This window comes from Monodelphis domestica, chromosome 4 (genome assembly GCF_027887165.1).
Source record: "Monodelphis domestica isolate mMonDom1 chromosome 4, mMonDom1.pri, whole genome shotgun sequence".
Classification (NCBI taxonomy): domain Eukaryota; kingdom Metazoa; phylum Chordata; class Mammalia; order Didelphimorphia; family Didelphidae; genus Monodelphis; species Monodelphis domestica.
In genome coordinates, this window is record NC_077230.1 from 440,912,872 (window position 1) to 440,934,170 (window position 21,299).

Consider the following 21,299-nt stretch of genomic DNA (forward strand, 5'->3'; position numbering starts at 1 on the left):
AGTTATTACTAAAATGAAAAGTAAAGAATTTATTTTTAAGATTATACTGAGTTTTGTTGAGGAGGCTATTCTTAATTTTAATCCTCCATCCTTTGTATTCTAGAATACTGTATTTTAAACTGTCTAGGTTCCTAAAAGTAGTACTGGCAAAATCTTGAATAAACCTGATTCTTTCTTCATACTATTTGACTTTCTGACTGCTTGCAGTACCTTTCCCTTGACCTAAGAGTTCCAGATTTTGCTTATAATATTGCTGAGAGTTTTCCTTAAGGGGTGTCTTTCAGGATGTTGGCAGTGGATCTTTGAATTTCTGCTTTGCCCTCTACTTAAAAGTTATATGGACCCTTCTTTATAATGTCTTAGTATATGATGGCTAGGCTCTTTTTTATCATAACTTTCAAGTGGTTCAATAATTCTTAAAATATCACTCTTTGATCTCTTTTCAATGTCAGTTGTTTTTTCTGTTTCTTTTTTCTATTTTTTTTTTTTTAGTTTTTCACATTTGTTTGGTTTCTTAATGCCTCATGGAGTTATTAACCTCTACTTGACCAATTCTATTTCTAAAAGAGTTATTTTCTTGAGTGAAATTTTGAACCTCTTTTACCATTTGTCCAGTTCTGATTTTCAAGGATTTGTTTTTTCAGTTGTCATGTGCCTCTTTTACAAAGCTGTTCGTTTTCTTGCCACAATTTTCTTCCAGTGCTCTTATGTCTTCTTATTTTTCTCTACCATTATTATTTTATTTTTTAAATCTCCTTTTAAAAATCACTTTAGCTCTTTGAGGTATTCTTTTTGGGCTTGTGTTCAATGTGAATTTTTCTTCAATGCTTTGCTTGTAGATGTTTTCAAGTCATTGTCCCCTTCTGTGTTTTGGTTTTCAGTTTCCCAGTCCTCATAGTAGTTACTTATGGATAGGTTTGTTGTCATTTGCTCATTTTTCCAGTATATTTCTCAATCTTGGATTTCATGTTAAAGTTGGGCTCTGCTCAGCATTGGAGTGGATGATTACCCTGAGCTTCTTTATTTTATGTTTTGCTGCTTCTACTACAAGGTCTACAGGATTGTAAGTTTCTAATGCTTCCAATATTGTATGATTCAGAGAAAAATCTGATCCTTACCCTCTTGATCTATAGGACCCCTCATCTCTTGTGACTCCATGCACCTCTCCGACCTGGACCAAGGAACCAGGTAATAAATTATAGTGTCACCTAATACCACCACCTGATCATATTCCCAGTATTATCTCAGGGATTCCATGGAATCGTTTTCTGACCAATTGTAACACTCCATTGCTGCTGCCTCTGCTGCCACCACTTCTAAAGCCTCTAGACAATGCCAATTCCAGCCCATCATGCTTTTTGCCAATTCCCACTCCAGTGTCTACAGACATCTCTTTATGTCTTCCTAAGCTATCCTGGATTGTAAAAATGATTCACTGAGATTTTTGGAGTCTCTTTTGCTCATTATTTGTTTAGGTGCATTTGTTTAAGTTATTAAAAAGAAGTGTATAAGTGGAAATTTTGTATCCTTTGGGCTTCATCTCCCAAAATTCTCCCCTTGTCCCAAGAATCCTTTTCCCTTTTTGTTTACATGTGTCCTTGAAATTATGGTTTTTAAGCTGTGGGGAATGCCTCCTTCACTCTCTTTTTCCACATGGGAGGCCAGTAAGCTCTGTTTCTTTAGTCTTTTATTTTCCTTTTGCTTCAAGTTAAGTATTAATAAATATTATTAAATACAATACACAGAGTATTGAATATTAATTTTTAAAATTTACAGAAGTATATTGCAAAAATTGGACAAGTGTGCCAATTTCATTCCATGATCTTAGCTCTAGCCCCCAATTTCTTTTGGATATTATAAACCTGGTCTGTTCAATTTCTCAAGGTTTCTATTTTGAAATCCAACTAAATTGTTTGTATTATACTTTCAGATTTTGTACCTGTTATGTATCCTTCCTAAAAATACTGGAAGAGGCTGTGGAAAAAGACATAGAAACACATTTTCCATGGGAATAAAAATTCAGAGTTGGAAAGTACCATAGAAGTCATTGATGCCAACCTCCTCATTTTAGAGATTAGTAAATTATGGACAGAAAGGCTCTTTCTTGCCCAGAGTTATATAGCTAAAGAGCACATGAGGCACTGCCTTCTTCCACATTGTTTTAAATATCAATTTGAATTACAAGAAAAGTGATTAAATTGTCCATATCTTTTGGCTGACTCTGAGACTTCTGACCCAAGGAATAATAGTAAGAGCTAGCTTTTAAATGGTGATTTGATGCTTACAATGTGATTTACACATATTAGCTCTTTTGATCTTCATGTCAACTTTAAGAGTAGGTGTTATTAGTATATACCGTCTACAAATGGGGAAGCCTCATACAGTAATTGGTTAAGTAACTTGTACAAGGTCATACAGCTAGTAAGTCTTAGAGATTGAATTTCAACTCAGGTCTTGTGACTCCAGGATCAGTACTCTAAATACTGTTCCATCTACCCATCTAAAGCAATGAATGCAGAAATAAATGTCAGTTACCAAAATATTTATACCATAACTTTTTATATCAACAAAGAACAGGTAAGAAGTAAGTACTAATTGATTGGGAAATGACTAATAAAGGTGTGGTAAATAAATATTATGGAATATTATTGAGGAGTACTGAAAAACAATAGTTTTAAGAGAAAAATCATTGCTTTTATAGGGTTTTATACACAGCATGAAATTTAGGGTGTCTAATTAGATCTGTGCTGAAACAAGATGTTTTTCTTTTTCATTAGATCCCTAAGTTTTATTTACAGCATGATTTCTCCAGTATCCAGTCAAGCCTGAACTCCATGTCAAGGCTTTTCCACAATCCTTCCTTCCTTCCAGTATGAATATTCTGATAACTAGGGCCTCTCCTTTTCCAGCAAAGGCATGTCCCCACTGAGCACATCTTTTAAGATTTCTCTCCACTATGAATGCTCAGATATAAGAGACGATCCCTGACTGAAGGTTCTACCTCACTGAGGCCATATTGAATTTGGCCCCAGAATTATTTTCTGATGTCCAACAACCTTTATACTTCATTTGAATGTCTTTTCTCATGCACTACAGAAATAAGATTTCTATCTAGTATGAATTCTTTGATGGGAAATAAGGGATGACTGTTGCCGGAAGGTTTTACCACATTGATTACATTCATAAGGTTTCTCTCCAGTGTGGATTCTCTGATGAACAATAAGAGATGAGTGGTCCCTAAAAGCTTTGCCACATTCATGACACTCATGAGGTTTCTCTCCAGTATGAGTTCTCTGATGCAGAGCAAGACTGGAGCTGTGTCTAAACGTCTTTCCACATAGATTACACTCATAAGGTTTCTCTCCAGTGTGAATTTTCTGGTGTTTCCCCAGATTGGAGCTGCATCTGAAAGCTTTCCCACATTGACTACATTCATAAGGTTTCTCTCCAGTGTGGATTCTCTCATGTTCAACAAGACTAGAGCTGCATCTGAAAGTCTTTCCACATTGATTGCATTCATAAGGTTTCTCTCCAGTGTGGATTCTCTTATGTTCAGCAAGATTGGAGGTTTGTGTGAAAGTCTTTCCACACTGATTACATTCATAAGGTTTCTTTCCAGTGTGGATTCTCTGATGTAGAGCAAGATTAGATTTGTTTGTAAAAGTCTTTCCACACTGATTGCATTCATAAGGTTTCTCTCCCCTGTGAATTCTTTGATGTAGAGCAAGACTGGAGCTCTGTGTGAAAGTCTTTTCACATTGATTACATTTATAAGGTTTCTCCCCAGTATGGATTCTCTGATGTACAATAAGGGATGAGTGTTCAATAAAAGCTTTGCCACATTCACAACATTCATAAGGCTTCTCTCCAGTATGGATTCTCTGATGTAGAGCAAGACTAGACCTACATCTGAAAGCCTTTCCACACTGATTACATTCATAAGGTTTCTCTCCAGTATGGATTCTCTGATGATCAGCAAGACTGGAACTCTGGCTAAAATTCTTTCCACATTGATTACATTTATAAGGTTTTTCTCCAGTGTGAATTCTCTGATGTAGAGCAAGATTGGAGTTACACCTGAAAGTCTTCCCACATTGCTTGCATTCATAAGGTTTCTCTCCAGTGTGGACTTTCTGATGCTCAGCATAACTGGAGCTCTGTCTGAAAGTCTTTCCACATTGATCACATTCATAAGGTCTCTCTCCAGTATGGATTCTCTGGTGTTTAGCAAGACTAGAACGGCATCTAAAAGTCTTTCCACACTGATCACATTCATAAGGTTTCTCTCCAGTGTGGATTCTCTGATGTAAAGCAAAACTGGAGTTGCATCTGAAAGCCCTTCCACACTGATCACATTCATAAGGTTTCTCTCCAGTGTGGATTCTCTTGTGTACAGCAAGACTGGCCCTCTGTGTATAAGTGTTTCCACATTGATTACATTGATAAGGTTTCTCTCCAGTGTGGCTTCTCTGATGTGCCATAACGGATGAGTTTTCATTGAAAGCTTTACCACCTTCATTACACCCTTGAGATTTCTCCCTGGTATGAAATCTCTGATGAGAAAGAAGGGATGCCTGTTGCTTGAAAGCCTGTCCACATTGCATACATTTATGTAGCTTTTCATTAGAATGAAGTCTCTGATGGTGAATAAGGGATGATTGATGATTAAAGGTTTTGTCACATTCATTACATCTATAACACTTCTTTCCATTGGGAATTTTCCCCTGGCCAATGAGTTGTGAATTGCCAGTGGAGCTCTTTTCACCTTCATTACATATATTAAGTGTTTCTCCAGGATGGCTCTTCTGATGCTTAAGTAGGTCAGAGTTCAAGCCAAAGACCATTTCACACTGATTACATTGATAAGTTTGGACTTCAGGGGGCTTCTCATGAGACTCCACAAGATTTAACTGTTCAGGAAAGCATTCCCTATTTTGACTATCCTGAGAAAAGTTATTCCCAGAGGTTGTTTTCTTACAGTGAATTAGGACTGAACATTGTCTGAAACTCTTTCCATCTTTATCAAATTTGCAGTGACTCTTTTGTTTTTTCTTTGTCTTGATATCAGAGTCACAAGTTTCTCTCAAATTGAGATTGCAGTGACCATCATTTATTAATCTTTGCTGTTGTGTTTCTTCCATAGAAATGCTCATCTTTGCAGTAGTCTCCCTCATTCCAAGTCTAGTCTCTCCATCTGAAGAAAACAAACAGACAAACGAATATAGGAACTCATACACAAACATGTCCTCTTCCCTCCATTGACAGAAAGCAAAATGATTTATATTCTATTTCCACAGGGAAAGAAAAGAGTCTTCAAATTTAAAAAGGCAGAATCAATCATTTGACAATGCCATTATCCCACACCTTAGGAATGACTTCACTTATAAAAAACTTCACATGCAATAACATTGGATGTTCACAACCAACCTATGACACAGGCAGGCCTAGAATTCTCTTTACATTCACAACTGAGGCTCTTTGCTCATAATGACAGAGGGATCTGCCAACATCCCTGAAGCTGAGACTAAAACTCAAACTTTGTGACTGAGCATGCTCTGTCCATAGTATTAGATGTTTTTCTCCATTGCACTTAAAAAAAAAACTATTTTATACCTGCATGTTCACTTACTTATATTTGTATGTGTATAAACCATTATGTAAGCAACAATTTAAACAAGTGCTTCTCACTTTAGGTATTAATATATGAGCTAATGCCAAACAACTAGTATGAAAAATATCCTATAAAAATTGAGTCCAGATATTTTTGAAATACAAATTTAATTTGGTCTTTAAAGCTATAATTCTTGTCACATTCTACACCTAAGTTCATTGTGCTTATTAAAAATCATGATTAGTACCTCGCCAATTCCTGTGGCATTGATAAGAATCTAGGCCAAGACAGAGGACTTGTCTTGGGGTTTGAGGAAGCGACTGCCTGGCAAATTCAGATGTTGGACTTCCCTGTGCTGGGTTTCTACAAGTACTTTGTTTGGCTTTCATTTTGGCTTCCTTCTCCCTGTGATTGAAGGAAAAAAATCAAACCAGGGAATCGTATTTCCCTTTTACCTCCATCCTTTGTTCCCTTTTCTCTTTTAGAATATGGTAATTTTCTGTAGTCCTAGTTGCAAACGGGTTAGTGCAATATTGTTGCAATTGTCCTGCATGCTTGTAGAATATAAGCTACCTCAATTGGGCCTTGCTGGTGATTCAAGGACCTGTTATGATTTTGTTTCAACTCATAATTTTATATACATAGACTTTATATATATATAATATTAATCTAGAATTTTCTCTCTTCTGTTTGGTTTGGGGTGAGTGTTGGAGAATTGATTCATATATCTCATAACTCAGCCAAGTATCCAAGGGTAATTCTACTGTTGATCAGCACCCTCCTGAGGGTAAAAATTATATAATTATCCTAAATTCCAAAGTTTACGGTCTTTTAAAGTAATTTTAGGAAAAGAAAATTGCCAATATTTCAAACCAAGAAACTGGATCTTCTGGAGAAGATGACATAGGGACACACTACATCAAGAGATCCAGAGCAAACTTTGGGATATAATGAACTGAACTGAAGGGGGTTGAACCTATTATTTAGTCTGATTGTAAACTTATGCCAAAGGGGAGTGCCCCCAATTGGTTTTTTGTCAATGTGTCTATCAATCATTTTTTCCTCCTTTCCCTCTTATCCCCGAAATTGTTATAAGTCCCTCTATGTAAGGTGCAATATTTTATACACCTCTAGTAAGAGAATCTTTAAATGTATAGGCTCCATATGTAGTATGATTCTGTGGAGACCTGATATGTTAATCACCTAGTAAATCCAAGTGAGGAGATTAACCCAAAGAATCAGAGGGAGGAATTGTGCAAAGGAAATTTAGCCTCCCCCCCTTTCTGGGGTCACACAGATGACATCATTTCCTGCTGACTACCTGTGAGCCACATAGAAAAGTTTGATTAGGGCTCCTTTTCTATCTCTGTCTCTCATCTTCTACCTATCCAAATAATCCCAATAAATCTTATTAAAATCTAAGGACCAATTTCTATTTTAATCTAATGCTTGCATCCAGCTGTTTGGAAAATGTGTTTCTATGGGAAGCATGGCTTAAAGTTCCCTGATTATAGGGATCAGCATCTCACTGTCACTGCCAAGTGCCAGGACTTGACAAGGACAGTGTATAATGATTCCTCTTTTTTTTCACTGTAATATAATATCACTGAAGTAATCAATTCCAACCCAGACATCTGGCAATTATGTTCCTTCTTAATAATTATATATACTCATGTATCGTCCTTCAATGATTGTATCAGCATATTTTCATGAATTTGCACAGGTTAACATTTGTTTCACTACATTGACTTCTGGTATAAAGATGACTTTAAGCAAAGAAATCTTTGATCCTGGCCTTAAGTTCAAATAAGGTATGCAACTCCTAAGTGCCCATAGCATGCTGTTAATTCCCATCTTCTTCCAGTTGTGTCCAGGACTGTTAAGTATGAATCAGACTTCCTTTGTATAGCATTAGCAACTTTTGAATTGATCAACCAAAACTGAAAACACCCCTACTTAGCACTTTGTTAGCCATCAACTAAGAGAATTCACAAGTCATTTACTTAAAGATCTTCAACCTTTTAACTCAATCAATCAGGAACTTGTGAATCCTTTTGATAAGAATTCACACCCTCAGAGGACTGGAGGTAGATCCCACAGACACTGCCCCTCTGGGCAGTGCTAGGCAATTTTTGTAACTGACCCCTGTGAAGAGGGGAAGGGACAAGAAGGACTATAGAAATCTTGAACTTCTTCAGCTGAAGTCATCATCATCATCTTCTTCCACTGGTGACCTGCCTCTTGGAGGTAATTTGGGAGTTGGACTGGCTCTTGGGTGAGGGATTATATGGCTTTGCTTTCCTGACTTCTGGAGAGAGATTAATTCTGATTGTGGGTTAACAAGTCGTGCTAGGCTGAGTCAAGCACTGGAGCAATATTTAGTGTGATAGGCTATCTTCCCTACCCTCTTTTTGAATTTCTCTTTGTAAATAAAAGCTATTAAAAGTCATTCTGACTTGATCTATAATATTTTAAATAGGTAACCACAAAACTATCTTAGAATTCTCATATATTTGGTCAAATCATTAATGTATATTCTTACAGTATTCTCCACACTTAGACAAGTGGCTTAAGGTTAGAGTGTGATGGCCAACTGGGGTGCAGATGCTGCAGGTCTGGAAAGAGTTCCACTATTCTGCAGGACATAGTGAGGGGCAGAAAATCTAATCATGGATAAAGTTCTCTGCAACATCCCCCTCTTCCCCCCAGTCCTCTACCATGGATAACCATTAGCTGCTGGACTCCATGGGAGGACCCCCACTTACCAAGGACCCTGACCCCCAAAAACCTCCTAGAGAAAAGAACTCTGTAGTCCCAGCCCTCTCCCCTCTCCCCTCTCCCCTCTCCTCACTTTTTTTTGAGATCTCCATTCCACTTTGAATCCTTTCTTCAAATTCTAGCTGCTGTTTATACCTTTATTGAGTTGTGGTTCTTTCTGTTTCTCTTTTTTGACTAGTTCTGATGCATCACCTCGTTCTTTTGTACATTTGTATATTGCTTAGCTGAAAAATAGTTCTGTTTTAAAGTAATTTTCAATGTTGTATGCAATTTTTCTTATATTGTCTTCTGATCCACTGATGCGTGAAATTTGAAAATTTAAACTTTGCTTTATTTTGTGTTACTTAATTATTGATTGAGAATTATTTCAAATGACTAGAATCAATATTTGTGGATCAAACATAGACTTGATTGTATAGACCTCAATGGTGGAGTTTACAGTTTAACTTCCTCATTCCTATGGGCTACAGCCTGACCACAAGGACTCATAATCTGTGAGTTTTTGCCCACAGGAGAGAGAAAAGGAAAAAGAAAGATAAGTCAATCTAGTTATAAGATATTTGTCCACCGTGAGACTTTCCAGAGGATGTTAGCCCACTCTGTTTTCCATTGTTGTGGGTTCTAGAATTCCCCTCTCCAAGTCAAGTTAAATATAAATCCATCCCCCATCTTCATGTTGGGCCATCACAGTCTGAATTTAGTACACATATCTGGTATATTTTGTAACCAGTTGCTATAAAGGAACTACTCTGACTGTCAGATGGATCCTTGGCTACCAAAGAACCTTGTCATCTATTTATTTGGCAAATTTACCCTTGGTAATAAATTGATTATGCAAAAACCTTTGTGTCTCAGTTTCTCTTTATTGATTTTATCATCACCAATGGGAATCCCATACAAGATCTAAGTGAGAGCCTCTATCCCTCAAGGCTGCCCCTCAGAAGAACTCTTCTCAGAGGACTGCTCTGAAGGCTGGACTCCCCCTCGGTCAAATTTTTTCTGAACCAGTGTAAGCTGCGGAATGGGGGATCCTTATCAACAAACCAACTAGGAAAGTTTCTTGGACACTCAGACAGTAGAATTAAAACTGATTTTAAAAGGGTATTAAAATTGATTGTGAGCATCACATTTTTGGCAGAGATTTCAAAGTAAAAAAAGAAAAAATCATTTAAAAAAGAGGGTGAGGATTGAAGAAAATTTTATAATGCTAGCAATTTCTCCTTTATAGTGGCAGCTGGTCAAAGTAAGACTGCTCCTTAATTATAAGTTCCCCTTTCTTTAAAATGTCAGTGAATTAAAGTAAAATAATTTTTAGCTTATAAAGCAATTGCTTAAATTCATTATGTTTGATTTTGTTTATTTATGTTTTTTATTTTATTTGTTTGTAATTTGTAATAAACATATAATTTATATGTTTAGTGAAAAATTCATAATTTTATATTGGCTCAGTCATAAAGGAAGACCTCTGAGAAACCTTTGTATTCCAGGACTTGATAGGGATAGGTATGGGGACATCCCACTAATCACCGCCCTCTTCCATGAGGGAACCACTCTAGGACCACTTGTGGCCATTGCCCAAGAATTACCATCCTAGAGCTACCTGTGACCACTACTGCTGGTTTTCCACTGAATATCCCTTTATGCTTGACAACAGGGGAAGGTAGTAGCAATTTCACAGTAAATTCTTAAGACAATTGTTTGAATCATGGAGTCAAGGCAAGATGCCAGTTCAGCGAGGAATGACAAAAGAGCTCACTGTTATGTTCAGTTTAACTGACTTTTGATCTAAGACTGCTAGTGATTCAGCTGATGAACTATTTTGGCCTAAATTTGACACCTTTGATTATTGCACATTAGAGAAGTTAAGAATGGCCATTGAAAACAAATGAACTCACACCAAATAAATGAACTATGTGTGCATTTGGTAGGGGGCCACCCTGTCTGATGGGCCCTGCTTCTTGCTCTTCCGTCCTTACCGTAACCTCCTGTTTTGCTCTTTTACCCTCTTCCTCTTTCACAATGGTAATAGATCTAAAGTCTTTCAGACAAGAAGGAATGACTACTAGTGGTTCTCTCTCCAAAAGTGAGTTATACCCAACATCACCCATTCTGGAAAGGTGATACCCTTAAGACTCTTTGTTACCCCTCACAAATTTTCCAATATGAAGGAAGAGATCAAAAAAAGAGGAAACCTAGACATAAAACTCATGCAATCTTGGCCACTATTCAAATACTTCCAGATCCTTTTTGAACCTTGCCAGGATGCTTCAGGGAATGTGCATGCTTTTATTGCAAAAAGGAGCATGTTACTAGAGACTAAAGAAGGAAAAAGAGGAGCCATAAAACTGGGATGCTGGGAGGATCTAAACAGAAATTTATAGCATAAAAGTGCAGGGGTAAGTGTCTCTCTTATCTGTGCTTTGTGTAATCTGTCTGGCAGGAGTTTCCAAGAACTTATTTTGTTCCATGTCCTGATATCTCAACCTAGCCTTTTCCTGTGTCTTATCATCCAAAGAGAAAGACTGTAAAAAAAAAAAAAAAGAAACTTTCAAAAGCCTTCAGGAAAGACAGATTTTTCTTTTCCTATACTGATTGCATTGTGATTGCAGAGATGAAAAACTAGAGACTAAAATTGCAGTTGTGCTGGTTTTATCTAGATTTATTTGAATAGGTTATGTAATTATATAATTATATTATACAAAAATTATGTAATTATAAAATTATGTACAAAATATATGTAATTATACAAAAATTTTGTAATTATAACTATTCTAATGGCCCAAATGGCTTCAGAGCACAGCGAAACTCCTACTGAGCATTTTCTGGTATTTACAGCCAACAAACAAAAGAATGAAGAAACCAATACCCCCAAGATGAAAGATAAAATCCTCAGTTGGTCACTTAGATCCCTGCATCACCTGCTCCTCTCTTACCTTTCCAGTCTTCTTCCATTCTTCTTCCTCTTCCACATATACTCCTACCTATCCTTGAATAGGACGAACATCTCTAGACTCCATGGTTTTTCCTTGACTGCTCATAAAGCCTGGAATGCTTGCTCTGGCTTCACTGAAGCCCCAACTCTCACAATGAGCCTTTTCCAATCATCTTTAAGCTAAGAGCCTTCCCTCTTTTCATTAGCTCCAATTTATCCTACATATACCATGATTTATATGGCTCTCTTCATGTTATCTTCCTGCCTAGTCTGTGAGCAAGAGATATCTCTTGCCTTTCTTAGCATGAGGTATGGCACATTTAATTTAATTTAATCAATGTTTGTTGATTTGAATGTCTAAAAAGAGCTTCAATTAGCCAATTGGCAGCCATTTGGGATACTTCCAGAAGAGTCCCATGACCTCAAGTTTCAAAAAAAGAATCTTAAAAGATTCCATTGTAAGAGAAGTGAAAGGCCATGACTTCTTTTCACAAATGAGAAATGGAGACTCGGAGATTAGATCTTCTTGGCCCAAAATCTAGCATCCCCTTCACTGCACCTCTTGTGATAAGAGCCCTCATGCATCTACTTTCACTTCACTCACCTGGACAGGATTTTCTTGGGTCTTCTCGCTCCAACATCCATGGAACTTTCCCTTGCTCAAAATGAGAGATCAATTCTTCTTTAGGAGCTGGAAGTCCTAGGCATGGTGAATAAGGAAGGGATGAGGATGGAATGACACTTGTACTTTAGTTCTCTTTAGGGAAAGGGGGCAGACAAGAAGAGTCACATAATGGTTCCTAGGACTCCTCAAGGATAGTTTCCATATTTTCTATGGGAAGTTTTGGAGGGCGGCAGGAAAGAGATCATTTGGAAGCCATTTGGAATAAGAAAATTCTGTTTTCTCTACCTCTTTCACAGAAGGATGGCTTCATTTTTCGCCATTTGAACTGAAATTATGGGGAAGCAGAAAGGAAGAACAAGGAATCTACAAATTTACTCATGTTAATAAGAACATTCCAAAGACCTGACCTGGACCAAGGAGGAAGGGTTTTTTTAAAGGAAGAGGGTTCCTTTCACTTCCCATTTTCAAAGAAAATCTGGATGAGCAGTTTTCAGAAATTAACCAGACAAAATTCATGTTTAGGGAGAAGTTAGACAAGATAGAATCTCTGAGATTAGCTTCAGGAAGGAGATTCTTTATTATTAGTTTGATCTTTGCCCTCAAGCACCCCAGAACCAATTAGGGATACGAATGAGAGCAGCAAAGGAAAGCCCCACTCCCCTATCATACAAAGCAAAGATCTTTTACAGAAAAAACAGATCACAGGGAACACCTGTCTCTAGGACACAAGAAATCAGCACCTTGCCTTACTGATAACTGATAAATGCTAGAAACCCTGCACAATAGGGAGAGAATAAAAGCAGTTCTTTGATGGTAGATTCAGTTACCAAAGGAAATGGTCCTTACCCACAGAGAGTAGATTCTGTACATTCTCCAGCATGACCTCCTTGTACAGCTCTTTCTGAGAATGGTCCAACAGGCGCCACTCCTCCTGTGTGAAGTCCACAGCCACATCCTTGAATGTCACTAACACCTAAACCATCAAAAGTCAGAGATGTAGAGCTGAAAGACTTATACTGAGTGTTTGTGGTGGCTCTGGGTATGATGTGTCATAGCTGCCAAATCTTCTGTCTTTGCTTTATGACAGCTTTCATTTGTTAATAGCATATATTCATTAACTTTAATCTTTAGTTATACAGAAATAAAATTAACTAAGGAGGAGAAAAAAGTTTTCATTTCATTATAAAGGTCATATTTTATTAACCAAAGTTAGGACTTGATCTAATTCATGAGAAAGGCATTACCAATTTCCTTATGAGAAATAAAGGATTTAAACATACTCTTAGAACTTGGACCTTGAGAGAATGAGTCAAGAGAATGTTGTGGTAGATTGAAGAATAATATAAAGGAGAGATTGACCAGATCTGAAAATATATTGATCCTTGAGAAAGGCCATCTATCCCTCTAACTTGCTAAATGTAGAACACTTTTGGCCAATGTGCTAGGAATCTGATGGTCTTCCATCCCATTATGTTCCATTTCCACTATAGTTATATTATTCACTTTTTATGAGTTTCTGTTATTTTAGAGGAATTCTCTATCATATAGAAAAAAATTCTTTTTAACTTGTTTCATCATTTTCATTTTTTTTCTTTAAAATAAGAGACATGCTCTATTTGCAAACATATTCATCCTTAAGTTCCTTTATTTCTGTTATTTGTCTTCTGAATAATTAAGGTATTTATTGACAATTTTCCACTTTGGGACATTCTCAAGAATTTACTGTAAAGATAATTTTAGGGTTGTGACTTAAAATCTAAATGAATTGGTTGCCAGGGAAAAAATCCCAAATAAAAGACCCAAGTCAGTCTGGAAATTTATGGTAATTTTAATTAATATAGAGGGAAGGATTTAAGGACTTAAGGATTTAAGAGGGAAGAGGGTATAGGTTTTCTCCTGGCTGGCCTGTGCCAGGGGAAGTTCAAGATTTCTGCTACTAGGTCTCTGAAGGAGATTAGAGTCTTCTAAGAGGATAAGTTTGGAAAGTAAAGGAGAATAAACTCAGCCAGAAATTCACCACCGAACTGGACAATAGCTTGTAGCCATGTCAAGATGCCAAAAGGCCCAGCATGCTGCCACCAGCCAAATCTCCACTGCCGGAGAGAGGGAGTGAGCCAAATATATAGACCTTTCACTCTTGTGTCCCCTCCTCTAAATGCCCATTTTTTAGTTCTCATCTTCTTTGATTAGATTATATCTTTAGAGTTACTTAACACTTCTTTGTTAAGTTCACCTTTTGTTAGTTACATGACCTTTTTGTGATTAATTTACCCTTTATAATTACTTAACACCTTTTTGTATTAAGATCTAAAAATAGACTGAACTTAAAGTTCTAGCTTCACTATAAAGTAAGAACTAAGTACCTTCATTGTTCAATCAGGAAATTACAACTTTATCTTCACCATAAAGTAAGATCTAAGCAGGGTGGAGTAATTTAAAGTTCACAAGACATTCCTGATTTTGTTAGACTAAGTATGGTAGAGAAATCTAAAATTCACATTACATACCTTTCCCTTTCACTAGAATCTCTTGAATAACTGTTCTTCACTTCATAGGATTTATTCACATGGTGGGCTCTCACTGTAGGAAGGCATTCCTTTTGTTGACTGATAATTCAATTCCCTAACTCACTCCTAGCAGAAACTTCAAAATTTCATTTCCTCCTAATCCATACTTCTTTCCTTTTCCATCCTCTCACATCCATCCTTTACCATTGTGGGATGGGCTCATGAACTCCAAACCTCTATTTAAGTAGAAAACTGAGCTCACACATGTCCTTTATTACCTGACTGCAGTACCTTTCAGACTTCTCTGACTTCTCTGCCAGGTACTTAGGAAGCTTGTTATTGGAATAACCTCATCACCCTGCAAAATCTCATCAGTCTTGGTATTGCACCTCATAATTCCTGCCTCTCTGATTAGAGGATGGGGCCATGAACTCCAAACTCTATTTAATGAGAAAGCTAAGCTCAAACATTTCATTTCTCCCATGGCTACACTACTTAGGGACTTCTGAATGCTTTCTCCATCATGTCCCAGTGTCTGATATCTTCTTTCATTCCTCTCCATTTTTCAGCTTCCTTTTACATGGTGTCTTCTCTCATTAGATTATAAACTTGTTGGAGGAGGAACTGTCTTTCATTTTTTATATTTGAATTCCCAGTCCTTAGTATAGGACTTGATGCATAATAAGTGCTTAATAAATACTGATTGACTATTAACTTCCACTCATTCTCATTCCAGGACCTTATCTCTTATTTTACCTAAAAAGTGAGGCCATTCAACTTGAGCAACCTGTGCTCCCAACTTCCTTTCAGATATCTCCAATATGATGTCCAATAGCTGTCTGAAACTCAACATGTCCAAAAGAGAACTTATTATTCTATTGTCTTTTTCCAAAAACCCAGGTATTATTCTCAATCTCTATTTCTCAGCCCTCTTATCCAATCTTTTGCCAGTGCCTGTGAATGTTACCTTGCCACATCTCTCAAATACACCCTCTTCTCTCTTATACTACAACCACCTTGGCTTGGCTCTCATCAACTCACCTTTGGATGAGATTGGATGAGACTAGATTGCTGCCTCAAGATTCTCCCCATTCTAATGCATCCTCCATTTGGTCCACAAAGTAATCCTAAATCACAAGTCTGCTCATATGACTCCTCTTCTCAATAAAATTCAGAGGCTCTCTACCATCTTCAGGATTAAAAACAAATTATCTTGCATTCAAAGCCCTTTGTGCCCTAGACATCATTCAGTATTCCAATTTTCTTATATCTTATTTCCTTCCACCTACTCATTGATCCAATGACACTCTCCTCCTTGTTCTACAGGAAGATGACACTTGGTCCTTATAATATAATGGAGAAGAAAATATGTAAACAAATATATACAAAGCTACATATATATACATATATCCCTTCCATATCTCAACTTTCTCCATCATAGTTTCACTATATCATAGGTCAGCATAAGAAATTAAATTAAATTGGAATTTGTGGAAGCCCCAGATGACATGTGAAGGCCAGCAGATAACCCAGAAAAAAATTTAGAAACTCAGAAATTGCATAAAATATCTGTATTGTATTATATAGAGAGTCTCGTAAGTCTTTATTATAAGACATTTACTTACAGTGGGGGCTCTTGGGTTGGAGATTTTTCTCTGGCTATCCTCCATAGTTAGAATCTTCTTTCTCTTCATGTCGATCTACTGGTTTCTAGCTAGTCCCAACTAAAATTCCACCTTCTACAGGAAGCCTTTGCCTCTCCTCTCAATTCCAGCATCTTCCCACTTTTACTTATATTCTATTTATCTGCCTATAGCTTGTTGAGGACACTGATAAGACACTGACATTGATGGTCCAGATCAGTGAAACTCCTATCAGGTTTCATCAGTTAAGCGTATGGGTACACATAGCATAGAATTGGTGGCAGGAATGAGGTGGTACTTGGTGAAACTTGGTGGTACTATTGGAAACATCCCATAAAATAAAAAGAAAAAAATGCCATACTACTTCCCTGGTATTAAGGGAGGGCCAAAAAAATTTACACAGATTTTCCAGATTTCAGGGCAACATTCCCCTAACCCCCCATACTTAGAAAACAATTCATTTTTGTGAACAGGATGTAGAAGTAAGGAAAATGTTTGGTCATAGGCCACAGGTAGGCCAATATTAAGATATCTCAATATTTCTAGTCTTTGTGTAGCATTCAAACCTTAACTTTTTATTTATTTCCATTTTAAAAAGAAATTGTATATATGTATAGGATTAAACACTAATTAGATAGCTCTTTTATTATATCATTATAGATTATAGATACTAATATAATTTATAATTATATTGTATATATTTCTATATTTATGTATATTGCATATATATAATTATGTATAAAAAGAATATATTATAGATTCTAATTAGATGTTAGATAGATCTTTAAGATCCTGGCTTGTCTCTTGTCTCTTTATATCTCTAAGGCTTAGCACAGTGCCTGCCACATAGAAGGCCTTTAGCAAATAATTTGATTGATGATTTAGGTTCATGACTCACTTCTTGTTCACTCCAGACCCATCCATTGGGCCACCTGGCTGCCTACAAACACATAAGAGTGACAGATGTTAATCTCACATGGGAAAGCACTAACTGCTTTAAGTTTCCTTAAAAGGGTATCATTTCAGCTGACTCTTAAAGGAAGCTAAGGATTCTTTATTTTTAAATTTATTCTAAATATAATGATCACCTTAAATAGGGAAAATATTCCCAAAAGCAAAGAAGACAAAGAGCTGATTCGATGTGAAACCATGAATCCCTGTTGTGTTCAGCTTCTTTTTAAAAGTAAATGAAAATACCAGCATGTCCCTTTCTAAGATGTTTGCCTTGTCTCTGTATCTGTCCCAAAGTTCTTCTGTTCCCTCCTTGGATTTTTTTAAATTCTTCTTTTTTCTTTTTTCTTTTCCTTAGTGGTGGGAGAAAAATCAGGGAAATGGGTATGGAGAGGACTTTCCTTAGTTAGAAAGAGCTGGCGACTCAGTAGATAGAATCCTGGACCTGGAGTCAGGAAGATCTGAGTTCAAATTTAGACTCAGATGCTTTTTAGCTGTATGGTGCTACACTTGTCTCATATTTGGAATGTACTTACCCCCTCACATAGCCCCTCTCCCATCTTCCTCTCAGTCTCTGCTAAAATCTCATCTTCTGAAAAACTGATTTTCTTGGCCTCAAATTGTTAGAATCTTCCCTCTCAGAATACATCCCTTCCATACTTGTTTGGGCAAACCTGTTGGCTCCCCCTCTAGACTGTGAATTCCTTGTGGGCAGGGACTGGCATTGTTTTCCATCTTCCTTTGTGCCCCCAGAAGTTCTGGACAGTGCCTGTCACAGAGTGACCACTTCCTAACAGCTTGTTGATTTGACCTAAGAAATGGTCAGTGGGAAGGATTCCAAGAAACCTGGGAAGATTGTGTGAGCTGAGACAGAGGGAAAGGGGCAGAACCAGGGAGGACAAGTTCTGCTCAGAGGAAGATGCTGGGAAGGAAGAGCGCCAATGAAGTTTTCAGGGCTCTGCCCCAGGCCTGAATAGACAAGATACTGATGTGAAGGAGTTTTCTTGACCTTTGTTGCTACCAGAGAGAACTTGACTCAAAGAAACAAAGATAAGGGGGGACAAATTGTGAGGAGGATGAGTGGAGATGCTAGCAAACCCACAGCATCTATGGAATGGGAACTAATGAGTCAAGTGGTTGTCCTTAGCATTCAGGTGTGATGAGAAAGAACTTAAAAAAGAGAAAACCATGGGAGAGCAGCAATTGATGGAGGAGGGCAAGGGTTCACAATGCCCAAGAGCCATGAATCAGTTCAAAACCCAGAAGACAGAAGGGCAGTGTTGTTAATACTTTATTCCATTTCATTCCTGTTGCTGTAAAGAAGGGCCCCCAAAGTAGCAGAAATGGCCACCTTCCTAGACAATCCTCTGTCTATGGAAATGGTCTCAGCAAGTCTGTGAAAGTCTGCACTCACCTGAGGTCTGACTCTGGGGCTTCCAGGGGCCATTCCCTCTGGCTGTAGGCTCTCTGCTTGGGCCAGGCCTTGGTCTTCTTCTGGCTGAGCTGGATAGGAAGACAGAGAAGGATTCCAGGGGGAGAATATCTTTCCCTTCTCTTCCTGGGCTGGAGACTGGCCTACATAGATTTACGGAGTGAGGTCCCCCAGAAATTACAAAGGCCCTGGTCCTGTCACCAGCGCAGAGACTCCAGTCAACAGAGGAGGTAGCAGGTAGGTTCAGATATGAAAATGAAGGTGGTCTGATTAGGAAGATGACCTCCACCTGCCCTTTACTTCTTTTCTTCTGCCCCAGCCTGCTACAGGGATCCAGGAGACAAAAATGGGCTTTTGGACCCCAAAACCTCAATGGCCACTGAGTCAGAGCTCTCCCTCCAACTGTCCCATGCTCCCCACCCAGCAGCCCCTTTCCCCAACTCACGCACAAACAGAATCTAGACAACAGACAGCTGGTTGATATAGGAAGCAGAGGAGATAAAGAAGGTTGAGAATAGGGAGGGCTCTGTGATGCAGCTGCCAGGAATGACCAGAGGAAGCCTGACAGAATCCCGTCTGGTATTGAGTTGCCTGGCATTGGGCCCAAGGGCTCTAAAAAAAGTAGGGGCAGAGAGGCCAATGAGGGAGGATCTGGAAGGCAGGATAATGTAACAAAGCTGGGGACAGAGAGAGAGGGACATCTGAGTGATAGCAGGACAGCTGAGCCTGGGAAAGCAGGATGACTGTGTCCTAGAGGCTAACAAGGAGCTGAGAAGGACTCCTGGGACCCTCTTTTGAAGTTTATGCTCACAGGCTGGTCATCTGGGTCCCTGGAGAGAAGGAAATTAAAGACAGGGAGTCAAATGCTTGGGATCTGATAGGGAGCCATCAGGATAGCCACAGGTCCAGTTAAGGAGAGGGCAGGAAGATTTGGTGCCTGGATCCTAACTGGGTGCTGGGGGCAAGAAGGCAGGACTCCTGGGTCCATACAGAGAGCCTAGGATGTTGGAGGAACAAGAACAGGAACTGGGGCCAGGGAGACAGGACACCTGGGTTTCTATGGAGAGGTCTAAAGGTTGAGCAAGTGTGAGCCAGTGGTAAAGATGGGATGGTGTCCTGAGATATTTGGGTTGTGACGGGGGTCCTAAAAAAGAGGCAGGAATGGAAAGCCAGCTGGGAAGCCAGCCTTAGGAAGAAGGGGGCTTTTGGTCACCCTGAAGGGACAGTCAACATGGGCTCAAATGGGGAGCATGAGATAGAAAAGAAAGGGCAACCAGCAGAAACTGTGTGCTGCATGGTTTTCTGGCTCAGACCTACCTTGTATCTGCATGCACAGATCTGGCTTCTGGAGGGCAGAAGGCTCTCAGCTGCAAGGGACAGCAGAGTGATTTCAGCTCCAAGGGAAGAAGGCAGAGCAATCTCAGCTTCAACAGCTGAGGCTTTCAATCAACCACTCTGGGCAGGTCCTTCTAGTCCCAAAAGCCCCGCCCTGCCCAGTCCAGCTAAAACCCCAGCATCTTCCTTTTCCTCCAATGGCTGCTAGAACCTGGCTCTCTGAGCCGGCTTGCTTCTCCGCCCCAAGCCCTGCCTTCCATCACGTGGAATGCCTGGGCCATTGGAATAACCCTTCTACTCTAGACTCCTCCCAGGCCTCCACACTCCACCAGGGCTTGAATTCCACCTGAGCCGCTATCCACCAGACTGGTCTGGGAGAGTCCCCCTCCCACTCCCTCCCTTCCAATCTCTGCTCTCATATTCAGACCCTCCTCCTCTGAGCAGAGTCTCCTGGATTCTTCCAGCTGTTGCTCTCTCCCTGCTACACTCATCTTCTTCCAAAATAGGATATCCAAACCCTACCTCCCTCCTAGGTCTCCCAGTCATTTCCCTTTTCATATTCCCTATCCCACTAGGCAGGCATCTCTGTTGTCCTTGCAGTCTGGACCCCAGATTTACTCATCCCAACTTCATCTTCTCCTTTGACCTGGAGGTTAGGAGTCAGTGGTGACCACAAAGGGGATTGGGGGACAGAAACAGCTGAGTCCATCAATGGGACAGCCATAGACTCTTACATCTAGAGCTGGGAAGGACCTCAGGGGTCATGGAACTCTCATTTTACAGAAAAGGAAACTGAGGTCTAGGGAAGGGAAAGTATTTGCCCAAGATTACCCAAATCACAAATGTCAGAGGCAGGATTTGAATTCTTGTCTCAGACTTCTGGGAACAAAGGTAGTTTGGAAATATGAATTGAATGGCTGAGCCCAGAGGCAGGGGAAGAGGTGCAGAAGGCTAGGCAGGAGTGGAGGAATCATGAGCTCCTGCCTTCCAACTGGGCCCTCCTAGATGGAGCTAGCCCTCAGTTCTGGGACAGATGTTTGGGCTTCCCTGACCCAGGGAGGCCTCTATCCAGTCCCTCCTGGGCTCAGAGCCTTCCTCACTGCCTCTTCCCTAGCAAAGAAAGGGTCCTGAATTCAAGGCTCCCCCTGACCTGGACTCAACTTCCTACACTCCTCCACATGAATCCCATTTCAGCTTTTCTGGACTCTTCATTCTGGTGGCATCATTAGGGACAGTTCATGGTTTGATGGGAGAAGATCTGAGTCTAAAACCAGCCTCAAACATTACCTAGACATGTGACTCTGAGCAAATCACGTCACATCTGTCTGCCTCAGTTTCTTCAACTGTGAAATGGAGATCCTAACAACACCTCCCTCCCAGGGTGGTTGTAAGGTCCAATGCAGTAAAAATTATAAAGTGCTTAACACAGTGCCTGGCACACAGTATATGCTGAATAAATGCTTATTCTTCCCCTCACCTCCCCCA

At 39.2% G+C, this 21,299-nt stretch overlaps 1 protein-coding gene across 1 annotated transcript; it reads right to left on the reverse strand.

Moving 5' to 3' along the window:
• Nucleotides 1–737: 737 nt before the first annotated feature.
• On the reverse strand, nt 738–20,136 carry LOC100619205 (zinc finger protein 345-like). Its single transcript, XM_007492460.3, has 5 exons — nt 19,797–20,136; nt 18,462–18,550; nt 12,793–12,919; nt 11,926–12,021; nt 738–5,194 (listed from the first exon to the last, which is right to left on the reverse strand). Exons 1-5 carry the CDS (start codon nt 19,807–19,809, stop codon nt 3,108–3,110), a joined length of 2,412 nt encoding a protein of 803 aa, XP_007492522.2. The 5' UTR covers nt 19,810–20,136; the 3' UTR covers nt 738–3,107.
• Between the last annotated feature and the right edge of the window lie 1,163 nt (nt 20,137–21,299).